At 42.2% G+C, this 22,375-nt stretch overlaps 1 protein-coding gene across 5 annotated transcripts in view; it reads left to right on the top strand.

The window, feature by feature from the left end:
* brsk2b (BR serine/threonine kinase 2b) overlaps positions 1-22,365 on the top strand; it is a 169,087-nt gene extending 146,722 nt beyond the window's left edge. The window contains exons 9-19 of one of the 5 annotated variants that reach the window (XM_048969745.1): positions 398-429; positions 1,761-1,925; positions 3,079-3,176; positions 3,529-3,679; positions 7,854-7,914; positions 9,203-9,410; positions 9,896-9,944; positions 12,397-12,520; positions 13,183-13,363; positions 13,978-14,067; positions 20,093-22,365. In XM_048969745.1, coding sequence (XP_048825702.1) covers positions 398-429; positions 1,761-1,925; positions 3,079-3,176; positions 3,529-3,679; positions 7,854-7,914; positions 9,203-9,410; positions 9,896-9,944; positions 12,397-12,520; positions 13,183-13,363; positions 13,978-14,067; positions 20,093-20,268 — 1,335 coding nt within the window. In that variant the 3' untranslated portion in view covers positions 20,269-22,365. Of the gene's footprint in view, positions 1-397; positions 430-1,760; positions 1,926-3,078; positions 3,177-3,528; positions 3,680-7,853; positions 7,915-8,755; positions 9,411-9,895; positions 9,945-12,396; positions 12,521-13,182; positions 13,364-13,977; positions 14,068-20,044 lie in introns of all 5 variants that reach the window. The other 4 variants (XM_048969744.1, XM_048969743.1, XM_048969742.1 and 1 more) reach the window with 4 other exon arrangements.
* The last annotated feature ends 10 nt before the right edge of the window (positions 22,366-22,375 follow it).

The raw sequence follows: 22,375 nt of genomic DNA, 5'->3' as shown, positions 1-22,375 counted from the left end.
GAGCAAAAAGCCATCAGAATCATTTATGTTCTTGGTCTGTAATAAGATTTTAAAATCCTTTCATCAGTTGCTTTTCCATGTTACTATTTAATGGTTCTTACTGCAAAATGTTTTTTATTAATGTTGGCTGGTTATATTGACCTTGTGAACTTGACTTTATAAGTGGATGGATGGATGGATGGATGGATAATTATAAGGTGCTACATAAATGATCAGCTGTGCTTTCCTACTATTTAAGATAATTACTCTTGTAATTATGGAGAATTCTGAGATGCCCAATAGAATCCATAATCATTTGTCTTCATTTAACTTCGTAATTCTTTGGTGTGACACTTGCTCACATGCAGATATGATAACCATATTTCTCATCCTGTTTTCATGCTTCCCATGCACACAGTTGGAACAAATACAGAAGCACACATGGTACATGTGAGTATTTCTCCTTCACCAACTCTGGCTGATGTAGTTTAGTGGGATTATTCTGGGGGTGGAGTTGTGGGCAACGTGAGTAGGCAACAGTGTACTGTAGGCTCCCCTGTGCCAACAACAATGTACGCTTCCCTAGTCTAAGAACAATGTAAGGTCCCCTAGCCCAACAACAGTGTAGGGTCACTAGCTTAACAACAGTATAGGCCAGGGGTGGCCAATCTTATCTGCAAAGGGCTGGTGTGTATGCAGGTTTTTGGGATAACCTTTAGTTCAGCTGTTCAAACCCAGGTGTGACGACTCTTCAGCCAATCAGTCCTCTAATTAGTCACCTAATTAGGGAGTTGCAGTAAAAACCCGCATACATACCGACCTTTTGCGGATAAGATTGGCCACCCCTGATGTAGGCTCTTCCCCCACCAACAATATAGGGTGCCCTAGCCTAAGAACAGTATAGGCTCCCCTAACCTAAGAACAGTGTAGGCTCTCATAGCCCAACAACAGTGTAGGCTCCCCAGGGCCAGCAACAATGTAGGTTTCCTTAGCCTAACAACAGTGTAGGCTCCTCTCCCACCAACATTATACGATCCCCTTACCCAACAACAGCGTAGGCTCCTTTAGCTTAACAACAGTGTAGGCTCCCCTAGCTCAACATCCGTGTAGTCTCTCCTCTCACCAACAGTGCAGGCTCCCCTCCAACAAACACTGTAGGCTCCCCCCGCAGCAACAGTGTAGGCTCACCTAGGCCAGCAGGAGGAACTGTGTCCAATGGCTGTTGACTAATTGTGTCCAATGCTTCTCTGCATCATCTAATGCAGTGTTTCCCAATCCAGTCCCCGGGGGAACCCCGGACAATCCACGTTTTTACTTCCTCCCAGGTCTCATCCAATCAGGAACACCGAATACCTGGTACAGTTGTGCTGGGAGCTAAGAGGAAGCAAAAACGTGGACTGCCGGGGTTCCCCGAGGACTGGGTTGGGAAACACTGATCTAATATATGTATACTAGTGGCCAAAATTATGGAAACAGTTCCAGTTTTTAGAGATTGCAGATCATTATTCTAGTTACTTCAATTACTTATTTAATCTTCCAGTGTACATTCTTTGATTGTTTATAAACATTATTGCCAATATTCGTGTAGTAATTTTTAAAGTGTGATGCCAAAAATGCTAGGTGTTTCCATTATTTTGGCCCCTAGTGTACTACTCTTTTCTGCACTAGTATGTGCTTGTGTCATTAATCTGCAAGGGTCTACTGGGTAGCTCATCTGTATTACTGACTGGCGTAGTTCAAGAATTTTGTATAGAATCCCCGTTTTATGGATTTGGATCTAGAGGGGGCAAGAATGAGCCTGAGCCAGAGCAGCCTGTCCCGAGGAAGGTGACAATCCGCACGCTACCCTCTGCTGAAGACATTGACCCTGATGTGCTGGACAGCATGCACTCGCTGGGCTGCTTCCGTGACAAGAACAAACTGCTGAAGGACCTGCTGGCAGAGGAGTGAGTGCCAAGGGCGTGGCTAATCTCAGGGTGGATGGGGTCACAGGGCTGGTCACTCATGTCTCTGCACATCCTGTAGCTCAGGCCTAGGCAGGAATTCTCTGTAGAGGGCCAAATCCAAACTTTGCCATATCAACAAGGCCCATTTTTAATGATTATTTTCATGTCCTATTTTATGACCAGTTTTTTCTGAGAGGCTTGTTTTTTGTTTATCGCTATGAAAGTAGTATTACTTGCAATTATTCATGACTTGAACATAAAACTTTATCGATTTTTTTTTTGTTTTAGTGATCGCCAGGCCGGATATGGCCCCCATAAGGGTCAGCTTTAGCACACATCTGCTGTAGCTGATACTCTAAAAACTTCAAACATTGAATTTTCTTTAAACATAATTTCAGTGACACAGAAGCCATTATATTTGTGTAGAAATGCCTGGAAAGTGCCATATCTTTGAAATAACCTCAGGATTCTGCAGATATGTTTCCTTTTTTAGAACCTAGATGTTAATAATTCATTCATGCTAGGGGGTACTTTTAGTGGTCATGTTTGTATGCCTCCTATGTAACACTGGGAAGGAGAGGGGAACAGGCCTTTCAGGGGCGGCAGATTTATCATCTCACCGTCTAGTGGCATAGTAACTATCAGTGTACTTTATCTGCAAATGCCTGTTGTTGCCTGTGATGAATGGCCTGTGAATTTTGTGCTTCTCTTATTTCTCTCCACTCTCACAGAGCATTAATCACAACACAGAGATATGGTTCCATCTGCCTGTGCCAGCCATGCCTTTTCTTCCCCACATCCATTTAGCCAAACAGTTGTCCAGGTGTCCATTTAACCCAAACAGCTGTACATTGTTTTTTCAGTATGGCTGCATTACTGGTATCCAAAGTGATTTTTTTTCACTTACAGCAATGGCATGGGAAATGTCTTCCTTGCGTTGCCATTTGTTTATGAATTAATCTGCAGTGATTAGCTTTTCTGCATTATCACACACATATATTAAGCTGGTGCAACTACAATTACTTAGGCATAAACAAAAGCGTGGTTACAAACAACCTTTGGTGGTTGCCCGAAGTGAATTATGCAGTTGTAAAACCTTTCCTACTTGAATCTGCCAATGTACAGTACTGCATGTTTATCATCCTCCCGCTAGTGACAACCAGGAGAAGATGATTTACTTCCTTCTCTTGGATCGCAAGGAAAGATATCCCAGCCATGAAGACCAAAACCTCCCACCTCGCAGTGATATAGGTGCCACAGATTGTTTTCCCATTTCCCGTTCACTCTTAATACCTCTAACCTGTAGATGAAGACAAACTCCTTTAATAACTTTACAATAAAGATTGGGATTGTTTTTTTTTTATCTTGACATCTGAGCTATATGTTTTATTTATTTGTTTTATTCTAAGTAATAACGTGCATTTTAGAATTGTGTAAATACTTCCTGAAATCAATACTCCAGTTTCATTTTGGACTCAAAATTTCACTGAATGCATAATAATACCATGCTCCATTAATCAGTGATTTAGCCGCACCACGGCTCCCGTCTCTAATTAAATTTTTTTCCCTGATTGGTATGTGCCCCTTCCATCAACACTTTCAGACCCCCCCAAGAAGCGTGTGGACTCACCCATGCTGAACAGGCATGGCAAAAGGAGGCCAGAGCGGAAGTCGATGGAGGTGCTGAGTGTGACAGACGGGGGCTCCCCGGTGCCAGTGCGCCGGGCCATTGACATGGCTCAGCACGGCCAGAGGTATAGCTCACCGTGCAAGTATTACCTATCACAGGCACCGTTCACACATTGCCACTGTCAGCATTGCAGCACACAGCCTCCTCAACACATCTGCATATTTCACACTACATACTTGAAAAATCTGAGCATTCGCATGAATCTTCATTCAGATGTTCTCAGGGCCTGTAGAATAAGCATTTTTATTTATTTCTCCTGATCTTTCTGGGACATCTTGATTATAACAAACTGCTGACCTTTGAATCTGTAGTTCTTTAATGCAAGATGCAGCGTGTTATTAATGGACCATGCCTGACCATTTAATATAAATCGGGAGGAAGCCAGAATGTGCCAGCAGGTCTCATTAGCGATCGTGGCATCTCACTGCCTCTTTCAGGTGGCCTGGATGTCTCTCCGTTTCTAAGATGAAAACCACCTTCTTCTCGTTTTTTCTACTGTAGCTCAGTTATACTGAGATTGCAGGTGATTCATCAGGGGCCATTTAATGGCCTCCTGTTCATAGTAAACCATATAATACTTTTTAGTAGGGCAGTTAGACATGTGGAAGAGCACAGAGAGTGACTGACTGTCTCTCTTCACTTTGTCCCCTGCTGTAGTAAGGCTGTGTTCAGTAAAAGCTTGGATATCTCTGATGCCAATGCAAAAATCAACAAAGAAAGGTATTCCTTGATTCTGCCCCTTCCCCCCATGTTTCTTGCAGCATAAAGATGCACTGAGACATTTCCATTCTAAACATTAATATACGAAAATTAAATAACCTACTTAAATCATTTTAAAAGTTTCTAACATGTATACTTCACCTAAGCTGTTGTTTGTGCTGCCAGTCAGGTGCCAATTAAAATGTGTTAAACCTGCAGCACTTAGGCTTGGCCAATTTATAATGCTTTTTCACTGGCACCAAGAACCGAGCTGTACTCAAACTGTACTATTGTAAATTATGTGACCTGTACCCAACCTGTACTCACTCTGACAAGAGCTTTGTCCCAACTCAAGGACCGCATTCTTATGCTAAGGGAGCCTTTGTACTTAGAAGGTCGAACAGAAAGCATTGTCAAATTGGATATTCTGGCTGTTATTAGCTGTTCCCCGCCTTTACCCTTTAGTCACGAAGTGCTGCTCCTATCATCTAGCTGGGACACATCTACTTTACCTCTGAAGAAAAGTGAATCTTAAGTTAAGTTGAGCTGCAAAAGATCCATCGGGTGCATCTTTTACAACTCGGAAAAAGAAGAACACATTTTTAGACTGTGTTTGAAGGAGCCTTTGAGATGGGACAGCCTTGCCATGCTGCTGTGACACATCTGGTCTACGAATAAAGCCTTAGAGTGATGCAGGCCCTGAATCTGGACACAACCATGGGCTTGCTTAATAGCAGGGCTGAAAGTGTGACTAAACTGAGCTGGTTGCATCACTAGCTGATTGGTAGAAATGCATGGAGATACCGGTGATCTGTGTCGATATGCATGGATTATGTGAAGGAAAAAGGGCAAATTCTATATGTTATTCATTATTAGTAGTATCACACATTGCAATGTATTGATGCATTCACATTAACTCAGTACTTGAAAATTTCCAACCTCCTGCTTAAAAACGTACTACAGAACAGCTGAACAGAGTGGATTCATAATGCAGATTTACACAAGCAAATGCTAATTTTGTTTGATGCTAACATAACATGGCGATTCTCACAGACATGCTAGTGGAAATTAGCACATAGTAACTGATGACATACGCTGTGAGAACAGTAAATACAGTAAGTGTCTCTTCGGTTTTATGTCACTGTTGCTCTCCAAACCCACCAATGCCTTTGCAGAGCCTATCCTTTACCAGTGGAAAGTCACAGAGAGCTTGAACCATGCGGTAACTGTCTCTTCACAGTACGGCTCAGGTGCGGCTCAGTTCCTGTATGCTAGTGGAAAAGCGCCATTAAATTCCCTAACACTTTCTGACCACCACAGATATCCTCACACACGGTCTGCCCTCGTTTTCTGTGCTCTCTGTTTCCATTATTCCTGTAGTACTTTTTCAGAGAGATTCTACCAGTAATCCCACCAATCTGGGCATTACTGCTGTTTTACTCTTTTTAATTAAAGATTTTGTGTTTCTTTTATGCTGTGATCTAATAACAGACATGAGAGGTTTTAAAGTGGAGATTGGGTGTTTCCTTGTAATGACCCTGGGGCTGCCAGGCAGCTCTGCTTGCTGGACTTTCTAGTTTACTGATGGGAAGCCACTTCACTGAGCTTTCATGTCCATCCTTATTTTCTGGCTCTTGATTGTTGAATAAACAGGAAAGAGCTGAGACAAACATTAAAAGTAAATTCTCTCTCAATTCCATCACATCTGGCGGGTATACCTACCTCTCCAGTCTGCAGCTTCCTTGCACATCAAACAGATGCTATCTCACCTCTCCACACTAATCTAATAAGTTTTGCAGTTACCGTTTTATCTCACAGTGGAACCTGATTTTGGGTTAATTTCCTTGGTTTTCATCACTTTCTTTTTTTGTGCCATTCTCTCTGTATTGTTTTTTTGCTTTCTGTTAGTGTGAAAACATCTGGGGTGAGCTTATCACTTGTGCTACTTCGGTTCCTTTTCAGATCTTTTTGTGATTGATCTTGTGTGAAGGAAGAGGGTTTCTGTGCTAAGGATTACAGTTAAATGTGTTCCGTGAAAGTGAAACAAATGTAGACTTTTGGACCTCAGAACTTTGAAATACTTTAATAAAACTTTGGAATACTTGTACATTTGGCCAACTGCCAAAACATCATGAAGTTGGTGACGGCTGTACCTGAATAGGTCACTTTACTACATATTTTTCTTATGACCAAACTATAAGCTGTTCTTATGTGTGAGAACGAGGCTATTGGTACATCCACCGTCATATTTCCAATTCTGAATGGAAAGATTCTCTGTATCTTTATTCTGTCGCCTATTGGGGAGGATTAATTTATTTTTTTATCCATCCCCTGCTAAGATTTTTGTCTCTCTTTTAGATACTTATTACTGCTTTTTCCTTTCAGTGTATTTTTGGTAACTTTGTCGCTTTTTCACCTGCCCTTCCTTTTTCTGGACTGGTTTGCTTGACAGGCATTGCATTGTCATGGATAATGGCTTTGGAGTTTTGGAAGTCCTCTTGTGATCTCCCACCCTTCTTTCCCACACCCTAGAATTTAAGCACTCCAATGTGCGGACTAATTTCAGTTGGGTTCCTAAGGTTCTTAATGCCTTAGTTTGTGTCTTTATTTTATGTGCACATGTTTGTTTTAGATATGAATTTCTGTCTGCATGCAACTGGATCCCATTAATAGCTCTAGTGATCTTTATGCCACATGTCCCCTTGTGTATAATATATTTCCTCAAAACATTTACTGGCTTCTTTTTAAATCAATACGTTTACATTTCAATGTGCAAAGTAAGCATAATTATTCAAAAGCAGAACTTAAAGAATAATTGAATAAATAAATCTATTCTAATCCAGAACATAGTTGGAGGAATAAAAGATATAAAATCACTTTGGAAAGCGCAAGCAAATGTGAAAATATATTTGTCTTTCTACTCCACATAGAAATTATATTGTACAACTTTATTGTAACTTATTTATATTTGTAATTTGCAATGACCTCTGAAGCTTGCAGTATAGTCCAGTGATATGGGAGGGAAAGCAGATGGGTGGACATCGACACCCCTTCTTTACCTGTCCATGATCTTGTTCTAAAAAGGAAAAAGTGCAGGAAAAAGGTCCATTTTGGATTGGTGCTTTGGGGAAAACTGCAGGTCCTGTGCCTGATGTGGCAGAAGTCCAGCCTTTTTTCAATAGCAATAAGCATGGTCAGCGGCCCAGTAGCTGCATGTCCCCCCTCCCCCGCCTGTGTGATGGCAAGCAACCAGCTGTTTGTTTTATAAATCCTGTCGCATTGTTTTGGGCTCATTTCAGCGGGCAGATGCGCCAGCAAGTAAAAACCTCAAATCTAATTTTCAGCCACATGGTGAAAATGAACAAGCTGCTGTTGCGAAGCCCATACCGGGGGACAGGGGGCACTTGAGGGAATTCCATAGAACTGAAAGTTTTCCACACCCTGGCAGCTCTGCTCCCCCCACCCCGCATCTCGCGGTCCCCTCTCACTGTTGGCCGCGGGCCATGCCCTCACTGCGCATGGCCCATGTTTTCCCGCAGGTCGCGGTCCATCAGCGGCGCTTCCTCCGGCCTCTCCACCAGCCCCCTCAGCAGCCCCCGGGTAAGCCGCCCAGCAGCCTGTGTGCCCCTGCATCCATTGGGCTGCACGGCCCATGCTCTCAACCGGTATTCCTTCTTATGTCAGAGACTAATGGCACCCCTTTGCACAGCTATTACTGTATCCTTATTACTCAGAAAGTAACTCTGCTAAACTTACTAACTCATGCAATATTTCATATAAAAGAACAGTTGTTAAAGTTTAAGTTTGTTATGGGCCAGGACTGTGTTGCATATGTGTATATCTTGAATCTTGAATGTTATGAGATAATACAGTACGAGTAAGTAATACACTCGGGGAGTATGATATGTACTGCAGTTTATGATGAGTGTTTTAGAAACCAAAGATAGATAAGAAGAACATTCTGGAAATAAACATGAGACACTACAAGGCATCAACGCGTTACCTCATTGTGAGAAGGGCAGTTTGACAATAAAAAGGGATACAAATGCTGTGTCTGCAGTCCGCCTCCATCTCCTGTTATAGGCTCCCTGTTTTGCTCTTTGGCGCTCGTCTTGCTTGTTTAGGTTCCACCAGCACTTTAATTTGATAAAGTCTGCAGAGTAACTCTATTGCTGCTGCTGCTGCTGCTGCTGCTGTGGTTGTCGTGGTTTTTTTCCATATTTCCTTTTAATGACCATCTCGGTCTGTTTGCTGTGCTCTCGCTGCCTCCTTCACTTAGGCTGATTGGCTAACTGCATGTTTTGTCTTTCTTTTTTCCTTCTGCACATCCCCATCATTCCTGGCCTGCATTTCATTTGTGCCTCACCTCCCGCTCATTTTTTGCCGTTTCGGTGCTTCGCTTTCACCATCCGGCGCACGTTGGTTGCATGTCCGCTTGCAGCCTGTTAGGAGATTTTTTATCCCGCCCCGCTCGCCCAACCTCTCCCAGCCAGCCAACTGCAGCCCTGCACATTCCCCACACACCCTAAGGGCAGGCGCACATACCCCCAGCTCCTTTCAGCCAATCATGGGCCCCCTTCTGGCCAACCCCAAAACCCAGACTTTACCAGCCAAGCCCAAAGTGACCGAGAAACCCCTGCAGTCAACCCGGTCCAACCCGCTGCCCAATGCTGGGCCTGACCCTCCCCCACCCAAATCCGAGCCTTCTACCCCATGTCAGCAGTTCTCCCCTGTGGTCCCCAATAGCCCCCAGGTTCGCCGCCCCCCCCTCACCTCCCAGCTCTCCGTCCCCTACACACCCGTGCCGCCCATGTCCCCAATCCGGCTCCACCACTTCCACCCCATGGTCAGCACTGACCACAGCGTCAAATCTATCCCCATCGTGCAGGTGACCCCCCACCCTTCCCCCAGGGGGAGCCCCCTCCCCACCCCCAAAGGAACACCAGTGCATACCCCCAAGGAGAGCCCATCTGGTACCCCCAGTCCCACGCCGCCCCCCAGCCCCTCCATTGGGGGAATGCCCTGGAGGGCACGCCTTAACTCCATCAAGAACAGCTTCCTGGGATCGCCACGGTTCCACCGCAGAAAACTCCAAGGTACTGGAAGCACCTGGACAGGTCCACCGTGCCATGATTCTCAGCAGCAGCTGCTGGGTCATCTCTATGATAAACGAAGATATCAGTAAACACGTCAGGAAAAAATCCAAATCAAATTCAACTTATAAAGATGAAAACTGCTGAGTAATGATAGAATACATCATTTGTATAGAAGATAAATGTTCTCATTTTCAGATTCTACTTTTTTATGGATGCAGTTTGTCATTGCAGTATCTGTAAAAAACATGAACATTGAGTATAAGTATACATCAGTATTCTTAATATGTTCTAGACTCACATGAATTCTATTTATTTCTGGTAAATTATCTTAAAATTCCATGAATTTTAAAATGATCATGCATCGCTGAAGATATAATCCAGCAGGTTCCTATTTGTTAGTGTTAGTGAAATGCTGAACACTTCTTTTCAGTAGCGGAAAGGGGTCTCGCAGCTGGAGCATTTGACTCATTTTGAACTCTTTGCAGTTCCTACTCAAGAGGAGATGTCCAGCCTTACTCCAGAGTCTTCCCCTGAGTAAGTTACCTCATAATGTTTATATAATAAAAGTGCAAGCATAAAGTTTGAATTGATTTGTTTTCAGTTCAGAGTAAACTGATCCAAAAAGATCTTATACTTAGAGTACCAAAAGTTTAGACACGCCAAGCTGCCTACAAAGGAGATAGAGTGTTGTATCACATGACCTGGCCACCTGACCTAAACACAGCAGAAATGGTTTTGGAGGAGTTTGACCGGACAGTGAAGGAAATGTGGGAAATAAGTGTTCTGCATATGTGGGACCTCCTTCAGGACAGCTGGGAAAGCATCGCAGGAGGCCAACACATGAAACTGGCATAGAGGAAACAGTAAGGTCAGCCAGTCCCTGGAGCAATTGAGCTTAAGGGCCTTGCTCTAGGGCGTAATTGTTAGATTACTCTGCCAACCATGGGATTTAAACCAGCAAATTCTGGGGCCCAACCTTTGCAGGTGCCCCCTCCCCAACAATTTATAATTTTTTTGTTTAATACTTTTTGGGTCAGTGCATAATTCCATATATGCTATTTCTCATTTCTTATAATTGTTCTGAATTATAGAGAACAGTACCTTATAAACCTTTAATAAAGCTTTCTGGGGGTAGGTGTGTCTAAGCCTTTGACTGCTACTGTAGGTATAGCCCTCATGTTGGCAATCTCCCCCATAACCGCCCTCCCCCCCCCATACAGCCCTCCTCCCAGATTCAGTAGACTATTTGTGTGTGTTTTGCTACTTCGTTTTTGGTTATTTTGTGCTTTATTGGAGCCAGAAATGTTTCTGAGTTGGTGGGAGCTCACAGAGTAGTCTATGATACATTCACTGTGACCGGGGGCAGTGTGTGGATCTGCAGGGTGGGGTTCTTCTCCTCTGATCAAAAGGGTTCCATTTCAAATTCCATGGTAGGCTGAGTGATGACACCATTGGGCACTTGAGCAAGACCCTTAACTCCAGAGACTGGCTAACCCCAATTTCTCAGTTACATAAAGTAAAATAAAATAAATGTAAATATAGAATGATGACGGTAGTTCTTGCTCATGGCAGAGGGGTCAGAACATAAGAACATAAGAACTATACAAACGAGAGGAGGCCATTCGGCCCATCAAGCTCGCTTGGGGAGAACTAAACTAATAGCTCAGAGTCGTTAAAATCTTATCTAGCTCTGATTTAAAGGAACCCAAGGATTCAGCTTGCACTACATTATCAGGAAGGCTATTCCATACTCTGACTACACGCTGCGTAAAGAAGTGTTTCCTTAAATCCAGCTTGAAATGTTCTCCCGCTAATTTCCACCTATGGCCACGAGTTCGTGTATTTAAACTAATGCTGAAGTAACTATTTGGTTGAACAGCATCCAAACCTGTTAGAATCTTATATACCTGGATCATGTCCCCCCTCAATCTCCTTTGCTTGAGACTGAACAGATTTAGCTCAAGTAACCGTTCCTCGTATGACATTCCTCTAAGACCAGGAATCATTTTTGTGGCCCTACGCTGCACCTTTTCTAAGGCCACAATGTCCTTTTTAAGATATGGTGACCAAACCTGCGTTGCTTAAGTCTCACTTCGACACTCATTCTGACATCACACTTAGCATTCATAGTTCTGTGCCTTTGGGCAGCGAGGTCTATATTGTTTATTCCTTTCGTTTCTGTCCTGGCCTGAAAGTCGAATATAAAATCAAGCATGCTGTCACCCTCAGTGGGGTCTGGGGCTGCCAACAGTGCTGTCACATGCCCCCTCTGCCTTGAGCGCAGTTTCACTTTTCATCATTTTCTACTAGTAACTCGATCGAATCCGTGAAGAAACCCTGTGCAAACCCCATTCGTTAACTCCACTGAAGACAAATGCCAGTAACTGTGTCTTACCCAGCCAATGTCTTAGTTCCTCCTGGCAGTTACAGAAAAAAACCATCTCCCTTTGTTTCACTGATTTTATGGTCCCTAGTCATATTCCATCTTCCTCCTGCATTGGTGTAACATAGATCCGTCCGCTTTGCTTCCTAAGGCTTCTGCCTTCACTCTCCCCGCCTATAAATCTCATTCTAAATCATGAAATTGCAGCTCAGGCAACCATTTATTATGCGCTTCGGAATTTTATCCAGGCAGATGAATGTTTTTGGCCGCACAGAAGAAACCTTTCATCTTCGTTACGACTCTCTCTCTGTGAGTAGCAAGCAGCAAACTTCAGTCACCATGCATAGCCATAATTTTTTATTATAGATTTAAAGCAGTTCTACTTCTATAGGAAAGAACCATATTTGACAATTGAACTTTTACTGGTTTTGGTCAGTAGTTGTCAGGGCCTGATTTGTGTAAGACGGTCTCATTAATTTATGTACTGTAACCCACACCTGTGTTCTATCTGGCTAAGTGTGGGCTTCTCCCTTTCTGTTATTAATGATGTGTCCTACAGTAAGTGGGGATGATTGTAAGACTCTTTTTTTGTATTCTATACAGACTTGCCAAAAGATCGTGGTTTGGGAACTTTATCAACTTGGAAAAGGAGGAGCAGATCTTTGTGGTCATCAAGGACAAGCCCTTGAGTTCCATCAAAGCTGACATTGTACATGCCTTCCTTTCAGTAAGGCTTTACGTCTGTATCTTCAGCACTCACACTCCTTACCCTCCAGCACTCATCTGAACTTGATGCTCTGCTGGTCTTTATATAAACCTTTCATCTCTCTCTATTTGGTCAGCAGCTTCAATGCCTGCATTCGATTCAGTTGGACTGCGCAGTTGTTGAAATCTATTTTTTTTTTTTTTTTTGCAATTCTATAATGCATTTGTTTGTACGGTTTCCATTTTGCTGTGGGGGTTTGGCACTGTGGCACATTTTAAAGATGTCTTCAGCTGTGTGCTGCTTTTGGAGGGGCAGCTGTATTTGGTGGTACTGAGAGAAGCAGAAGCTTTCACAAGTCGCTTCATGAATTCGCTGCCATCAGTTATACTGAACCTCTGCAGAGTATTTCTTGCTTTAATTGCTTGTTGTTCATTCCAGCTGCCTCCACACCTTCCGTATTTTCATGTCAGGTCTGGAAGTGACTCTGGCACTTGACAGTATAACTACAAATTAATCAGTTATCTTCTGTTGTATGTTAATTTAAAATATTATCCCAAGCCACACTAACAAGCTTCATTGACTGTATATATATCTTGTCAGGATGTTCTCATGTTGCCTGTCACCATTTGTGCAGTTGTGTAAGTGATGTTGTCCCCCCCCCCCCCCCCCCCGTGCTTTCTTAGATCCCCAGCCTTAGCCACAGCGTGATCTCACAGACGAGTTTCCGGGCCGAGTACAAGTCCACGACCGGGCCAGCAGTGTTCCAGAAGCCTGTCAAGTTCCAGGTAGACATCACCTACACTGAGAGCAGTGCTGCACAGAAGGAGAACGGCATCTACTCAGTCACCTTCACGCTGCTTTCAGGTAACCATGGGGACTGAGAGAACCCCCCTGTGACATCACTGCTCCTAGCAACAGAGAGAAACTATTTATTCCATTGTCTTCAGCGAGATGCCATTTCCTAATATGCTGCCTACTGTAAACACTCTGCTCCATGGGGTGGCATTGAACTAGGCTCTGGGGAAAGAAATATTCTTCAGTATTCACTAGCCTGCTGTTTCTTTAAATCTCCCTAACGAGCACTGTAGCACGGACCATCTGCCTATTATTACCCACTTCCACCACCTTATTTATTTTTTGTCTGTTTACCAAATCAAGGAACCCCTTGTTAAAAAATCTGGTAGAATGATTATTCTTCTGAACGCAAAATTTGGGGTGGATAACTTCTTATTAACTATGAACTATTAATGACTTAATAGCTCATGGATGAAAAGCACATAAATAAATACTGAATGTTGTTAACTGTGTCTTTGGCTCCAGTTTTTTGAGTAATTTCAGGGTGGATACCTTGCTCATGGTAATGGGACTAACAACGTCAGGCTGGATTGCCATACCCTTACCCATCATGCCTCTCCCAGATGCACGAATGCCCACGTGTGCATCCGCTGAATGCTTCCCCACTCATTTTCCATCTGCAGGACCCAGCCGGCGTTTCAAGAGGGTTGTCGAGACAATTCAGGCGCAGTTATTAAGCACACATGACCAGCCCGGGGTTCAGCAACTGTCTGGTGAGTCACATAGGCCACCCCAGTCCCCGCTCCCCTCCCCCACGCCTCTCCACTTTCTTGCGAGGCATTCTGCACATGCATGCCCACACAGCACGCTATGGCATCGCCACAGACTGCCACCTCCCCCCACCCCCTAGCCATGGTGAAGGGGACGACCCGCACCTCCACGCTTCCCTGTCTCCTGCTCTCCTGCACACATCATGAGCCTCTTCTGCCCGCAGCCAACCTGCACTGCCATCGGCCTCACCACTAGAGGGCAGGCCCTTTAGTATTGCACTACAGGGGCACGTGTGTGTGTGTATGTGTGTATGTGTGTATGTGTGTGTGTGTGTATGTAAAAGCTACAGTAAATATCCCAAAATAAAATAAAAAAGAAATCATATCTATACGTACAAACTAATTAGATTTTCTTATGAGACAAAAACCATTATGGTATAATAATCTGTGCATCCTTTATAACAGAGGAATATTTAAGCAAAAATTTATCTGTAGCTGGTGTAGGGACGTATTTATAACTGCTGAATAAATGTAGGGATTATTTCGTCTTAAAGATACATCATAAGTTTTTTTTAAGTTTTATTTTATTTGTGTCCCATTAAATGTGTTCAAGTTGTATTAGGTCAGTTGTAGTAAATAGGAACGTATAGAATGGGCTACCTGAAAAATTCGGGGCTGACAGGGAAAAAGAGAAGAAAAGAAAGGCAAACAACATTTGTTTCTAGTCATGCCATTGTTGGGTCAGCATTGCCGATCTAGTATATACGTATGTGCTTGTGTTTCTGGCAAATTTCCTGATACAAGCCATCGCCCTCTGCTGGACAGTTAAATGAAAAATTACCACAGTTCAAAGATCACTGTGAAAGTTAAAATGTAAGTGCAGCCAGAAACATACGTACGAGCGAGCGGGCATTAAGTGTGGTTTAAAACACCTATCTTACATTTCAAGGTGCTGATACGTAAACATTGTGGGTGGTGTTTTCAAGCTTCTTTAAACATACTTAGCTGACTTCTTCGTCTCATCAATAGCGCAGCAAGCGGCAGATTTAAGCTGCTTTTTTGGCATAGGTGGATGGATACTGATATCAGGAAGTAACAGGTGCCAGACAGTGCTAACTCCCAACTGTCATCAACGCCATCTCATGTTACTTAGCACTAAGTTCCGCGACCCCTCACTCATCTGCTCATGTCACTCATCAACCTGGTTAGCTCCTAGAGCTAAAAAGTTCCTCACTTTTGAGGATATTAATGTTGACCCCCCGCCTTTGACCTTTGGGCACATGACAGAGAATTCATCTGTGGGGACATGCAGAGTCATTCCCACTGTTCCATTGACCTAGTAGAACTGTGCTAGTATTGTGCTGGATTTCAGTCATTGGATTCATCTCTCTGTCCACCTGAGATCTTTTTGTGTGGTTCTGATGTTTAAAAGACGTATCTACTGTATGGCTGTGCACTCTGTGAATCAGGCAGATAAACGATGCTGTCCTTCAAAAGCCAACCTCTGTGTATCAAGACACGTACTCAGCATTCAGAAAGATCCATTTGGCAATGGAAGCATTAGTTACACAAGTTACACAAATGTCATTATAAATCAGTACTGCAGGGATTTACTTTGGCAGGTGAGAGTAGAGGAGTATTATGCTCTTTGTAGTATTATGGTGCTGTGTGGCCTAGTAAGATTTCCTTTGGTTATTGTCATACGGCACATGGCATATGGTAATGGACGCTTGTGTGCTGCAATGTATTTGACAAGGAAGATTTAACCTCCAAAACACTGCCAACCTGCCAGAGATAACATCCAACTCAAAGTGACAAGTGAAAAGAGGATGTTTTTCGTTCTGGGACTGAGCATCGAGCCGTAGAATGAGAACATTTTGGAGCCACCTTTCAAAGCTGCCAATTCACTGTGCAGATAACAGCGCTTAAAGAGGCAGCCAAAGCATTTCAGCATTGCCTTTCCTGCTAAATGAGGGTGGCTGATGCTCTCAGACAGCCTGAAAACAAGCAAGTTCAGTGGCTTGACATTTACTCTATAGTGCTAGACCATGAACACTCTGGACCTGTCAGGTGGCCGACCTTCCCAGCCAGGAGCCCTCAGTCTATCTGCCATCTCCCTCTGATCTTAAAGTCACATTAAACTGCCTGTCTGAACCTGACCACACATCTGTCCCCTTTTTCTTGTTTTGGTCTAGAAATGAATGATCTAAACAGGGTTTATATTTGATGTACTGTACATACAGAATATGCGTAGTGTGTAGTTTTTGTGTGTTTTTCTCCATATGTGGCACTAACCATGTACAGTACATAATAAGGAGCGTAATATAGCTGTACAGACTCTAAGGTCACTGTGAAGAGGACTGACATGGTTTCAGTTACATGCACTGTTGCTCACAAAGCTTTTAAACCAAAAAACTTAAAATATGAGCCATCAGTATCGGTCTGTTTCAGTCTGAGATCAAAGGGAGGTCAGCTCTGATAGATAAAGGTCCCGCAGGAATTTTTATGAGTGAGTGTTAGGGTTTGGTCCTGAAGGTATGTCTCCATCCAGTGGACAAAGGGATTATTGATCAAAGGAAACTGCGATCAAATTGTAGGCGGATAGAAACTTGAACTAGAAGACAAAAGACTTCTGTGACAGATTATTACTGTACCAAAGCAGCAATAATACTTTTTTTGTATGAACAAACCTAGTGGGATAAATTTAAATTACTGATGAAAGAAAAGGAAGTGGCTAACAATTGGCATGTAGCATCATTAGTGGTACAGTATCATTCACCCGCCGCAGGAGACGAGCTGCATGAAAAGAACACAGACTCCTGTACTGTGCTGATTGCAGTATAATCACTGCACAGGCCAAACATCAGCGGTTTAATTGAGCACTGGTGTGAGCTTTCTTTGCCTGTAAGCAATTCCTAGATTGGGATTCCCAGTTAGATACTGTGACGGATTGCTGTCAGCATCAGGGTAGGCTGGTCAGGTACTGCAATTCACGAGATCTACAATCCTCTTCGTTCGTATGTCTGAAGGTTTGTAAATTGAAAGTTCGTAAGTAGAGGAACGTCTGTACTCACAGCTATCTGTAAATATTGGGGTATTTAAAAAGACAAATTTGTTTTGTCCACACACATTATTTTCGGGAAGTATTCCTGTGCTGATCATTTTTTTTCTCCATATATCTGTATCCCAGAACCGTGTCCTTTCACGGGAAATCAGGGAGAAAGTCAAAGCATTTATATGGGGGCAGTCCAGGGATCGGCTGTGACTTAGATAACCTGACCGGCTCTGTGTTACAAGAAAGACCTGCCCACATTTCTGTGTGAATAGCAAAAAGAAAACAGTTGCTATCCCATTATTCTATTATATTATATTAGAGGACTGAGTATTTGTGTCCTGATTTCCTTTGTTTTAGCTCCTGGCTCATAATCACTTCTTTCACTGTGAGTTGTTTAATGCTGCAGCCATTTACTTATAATTCAATGCACTTGCCTAACATGTACTGCCAGTGATATTTGTTTTTGCCCCTCAATTTACATCCAAACAGACCCCAACACAGGCATAGAAATTGCTATCTGTGGTAGAGTTTCTGCCGCCTTTGAAATAATTTTCCCCACAGTGCAATCCATCAGCCTCAGCAATGCTGTGAAATTCTACTAGGCCTGCAGTTTTCTGCTCTATTCAGCCACTGGGGGCCACGGGACTTCCACTTGTGTTCAGCAGCGTTACATTTTTTATCTCAATGTAAGCTTATAATATACAACATGTACAGAAGTGAGCACATGAAATGATAGTTAATTATATTTCTAGTCAATTAAAATATTCAGAAACAGATTTAAGGATAAAGATGATGATGATGACGATGGTTCGAAATCTTACACTTTTCTCATCATTCACATTATATTATAATATCAGTTTTTTTCTACAGGAGTTAAAACTAATGAAGGGATTGGTGATGTACCGAACAGCATGAAACCTGGTCATTACTTTTCACTGAAAAGCATCTTACCATCAGCCACATAAGAAGGTACAGGAGGAGGCAAATTAATTGTAAACTTAGCTAATGTTACGTGTAGTTCATTTAGCAAACACACAAGCAGGCAGGCTGGTTAATGCTGAGGCTTACAGGCACTCAGACATCATTGATTGGTATCACGTCAGCTGACTAAGATTTTCGATTAAAGACATGTACTGGCTCTGTTGGGTAGCACTGGCAAACCTTTCAGTGTTTGTGGGGTAGACTGAGAATCCTAAAGGGAATGCTTTCATAACGGGCATGTCGAGGCTAGGAATAATCCAGTATTATCAGTATAGTATGCTGTTACTGTTAAAAAAATGTATATGAGAGAGTTTAATTTGTACACTTGATACATCAATTCAGCTATCAGTTTTTAAGAGATCTAAATACAAATATTCAAATGTTTAGATCTCTGTTCTCTGTTCTGTTCATGTAGCAGGTCATTGTAGTATAGCAATTGCAAAAATATATACATGCATGTTTGTTAAGATCCACACATTTAAAACCTTGTGTTTCTGTTCTGAGTTTCAGTGAATTGAGAAATACACTGAGGCAGATTTTAAAACAATTAGCATATGAATATCCATGCTTGTATTTATTTGCCCGACCTTGTTTCTGAGGAGCAGTGGGGTGTGAAACTGGATTCTGACTGACTGGTTTTACAAGCTGTGCATGATTAATTCATAAAGCTCACATTGTCCTACAGTGCAGATTCTGCTGCTTTTGCTGTGTTACTTTTAAACCCTCAGAACTGTATAGCACATTTACTGTAGGCTTTCCCATCATAATTTTGTAATTCTGTGGCAGTAACTGAATTACATTCTAAAGGCATTCAATAAATTATACGAGTCACCTGTTCATGTTTGTACATCATTTGTACTGGACAGTGGTATATGTATGTGGTATATTTAAAAGCACAGTGTACAGAAGCTCCTGGAGTTACATTCGATCCAAGTGCAGTGGGGAAGAAGGATTATCTACTGTACTACTATAACATTATAACAATATTTATCATCCATATTAATAGTTATACATTGCTTAAGTAGCTCCTTGATCTGTTTTGATGGTCTGCCTACAGGGTCTGTGAATTCCACCCTTTCTAAATCAACTCCAGGTTATAAAAAAAACTTAAGATATCAGTCAGATCTCCAAGTTTGATCATCAGCCCCCTAGTGGTGGTGGGTGGTAATGCTTTAACTGTCCAATAAAATTTTGTCCCAGAGATTTTTTAGTCAGAATGTCTGTTAGTTATTTCGCATTACTGTACTCTAACAAAAACTGTGTAATGAATTATTGTAACTGCTACTTCAGACAGAGGTCCTTTTAGGTAAGTCATATGGTTCAAAATGGAAAAATGGTATCGGTATAACGGGCTGGTAGCCAGTATGATATAAAGTCGCCTCTGTCTTAGACAGCTACTACATTTTGGTGTTTCTCAAAGAAGTTCAGGTCCCTCAGTTTTTGCGACGTGGAGGGCAGTGCTGAAATCTCTGGGAAAGGCTGTATTAGGACCTTGAGATTTCACCCACAGCTCGGCTTTGTGCATGGACATCATGTGCTGCCAGGTAAAACTGAGACTCTGAAGCCCCCCCCCTCCCCCCCCCCGCAGTTCACGTTCTATAAGAAACATTTGTGGTAGATTTCCAGTTGCCATCTTATTAAATTTGATTTGTGTTACTTTTCACATAGATCGCTAATCACAGGAGGGTTTTTTTATGGACATTCACCAGTTTTGTAAACCAATTAATTAGTTGATCAAGGCTGAAATTGGTCCTTATGTAAAATTAGATCCACGTAGAGCAGAAGCTGTACACTTTGGTCTGGAATATGGCTCTGAGTCTCTCTTTTACCGTTTGCTCTCCCTCCCTCTCATCACTGTACTCTCTTTCGTGAATCCCATTATTCATTTGTTTGTTCTCTCTCTTTTTTTCTTTTCTTTTCTTTTCTTCCCGTTTTTGTACCTAGGCAGCCCATTGAGTAACTTCTTTGACGTAATTAAACAACTTTTTTCAGACGAGAAGAACGGCCAGGTGGCCCACCCGCCTGGCACGCCCAGCAAGCACTCCTCAAACAACACGAGACATGACCCCGAGGCTAATGACTATGGCTCTAGAGGGGACCCTAAGTGCTCAGCAGTCAAAGACAAGGCAAAGATGGTGACATCTATTGGGACACCAGAGCAGCCTTAAAACAAAAAAAAAAAAAAACAATGTAGCAGAAACTAGATTTAGGCCATAAAATCCGTAGAAATACAGTAGCAAGTGCGTAAATAGTCCGAGTCTAGCAAATTGTAAATATCAGCCTTCTTTGGATATTGTCTATAGACAAACTTTTGTATTATTGAATTGCTGTACATAAATACATAAATGAATCAAATATTTTGAGAATAACCTGTTGATGCTCTCACTCCGTACCTTATACCTCCCCGCATTCCTCCCACCCCTTGCCCCTCCCCCCCCGGTAAGAAAGCTCCTTTTCGCCCGAGGCACTCTGTCTACTTGACCTGTGAGTCTGTCTCTTCTTCTGCTAACATTTGTGATAACTGAATTTGTTTCTACCAGGAATTATCCAGAAAACTTGTTAAAGCTCAGTTCCTGCTCCTCGCCAAGTATGGTGTGAGATGGATGCTAGCTGGCGGAGGCGCTATTGTCAGCAAGTGGTCGAGTTCCTGAGGAAATGGACCACTTATCATTCTGATGCATAAACTCCAAACTGCATATGGCCCCGACAATGCTGTCTGGGGACCCACCCTCCCATCTCCGCTTACCCCATGTGAAGGATGAATTTTAAACTGAGCCTCTCAGCCACGTTCCTCCTCATTTCCATAATGTCTCCATCACACAAGCGAACTCTGACACATCCAGAGACTCTGGGATGCTGTATAATAACAAGGAATGAGCTGATTAAAAGCGCAAAGAAAAACATGCATAAAATAAGACAATGAGAACTGCAGAAGTTTGTCGATGGTGAACTTGGACGCTTGCTGAATTACATTGATTTTTTCTTTTAATAGACTGTGAATGGGTTTGAAACCATGCTGGACTAAATATGATTGCTGCAAATGGACTGAAATCATTATTTCAGACGTTTTAAGGGTTTTGATGTATGGTGCTAGGAGAGGGATTTTTTTGGGGGGAGGGACACACAAATGATCTATTCTGTTGTACAGATTGAATCTGTTTCTTATGTAAAAACGTCTAGCTGTACCATTGTTTATGTGTAAAGCCAGGAAAAATTTCGTTGCCATGTCTGCATCCAGCATCTCATTGTGAAGAAAATCATTTTCATTTTCTTTGTAAACTATTTTGTCAGTGTTATTTATGGTGACTGGGCAATTTGCAACTAAACTCAGAGATTTTGTTCCCCCTTCCCTTATTTATGATTTTTATTCCAATGTTGTCTCTTTATTTATTATGAATTCTATGAAAATTGTTTACATTATTTATTTACATGCTGTTACTTTTGTATAACCAGGGAACATCCACAGGCATTTATTTCCAAATTTTATGAAAAAACGGATGTGTAGTGTATGTTAAAATAAATAATTTACAGGTAAATTTAAACTGTAGACTAGCCTCATTGCGAGGAGACCTTCTATTGATGTTTGTCAGTTTCATACCATTGTGTGTGTACAACAGATGAAGAAAAATGCTCTCAATTTTTCTTGTAAATATTTCAATTCTAGCAATGGGCACATGGAAACCCTGCTCACGGCTTTAATCTTGTATTACTGTGTGCATGTTCAGCATTGGTTTTCATTGCATGACACTGATGTAATTGTCCCATAGAGTTTCTCTTTGCCTTAACCTCTTTTACCGTCCTGATTCTTTTTACTGTTCTCCTCCTTTGTCGTTATTTTCATTTTTGTTTCTTTCGTGTTTCTCCCTGCCCTCCTTTATTCTGAGCATATTTTACAATGCTTCCTCTACACTGTACCTCTTAATGGCTTGGGGATTATCGTCTGAACTAACCCAGGTGGCTGATGCAGGAAAGGGATTTTAAACTACAAGAAATAAAGCAATACCTATTGATATCTTTTCTATTTTGTACTTGGGAAGAAAAAAAAAACATGCAGGATAAGTACAACTTAATAGTTGACACTGAGCAGGAAATCAACTACAAATGAACCCACACCCTGTACCATAACTGTGAACGACTTCAGTACAAATAAATTCATGCAGTTATGAAGTGTCTTTTATTATTTTTTTTTAATGTATATTTTCTGGTGTGCTAGTCTGATGTATTGCGCCAGTATTTTCTTAAACAACAGAGGGTCATGTCATGCTCCTTCATGCC

This window comes from Brienomyrus brachyistius, chromosome 11 (assembly GCF_023856365.1).
Source record: "Brienomyrus brachyistius isolate T26 chromosome 11, BBRACH_0.4, whole genome shotgun sequence".
NCBI lineage: Eukaryota > Metazoa > Chordata > Actinopteri > Osteoglossiformes > Mormyridae > Brienomyrus > Brienomyrus brachyistius.
Note: the sequence above shows the minus strand (reverse complement) of the source record. Positions and strands in the feature narration are given on the sequence as shown.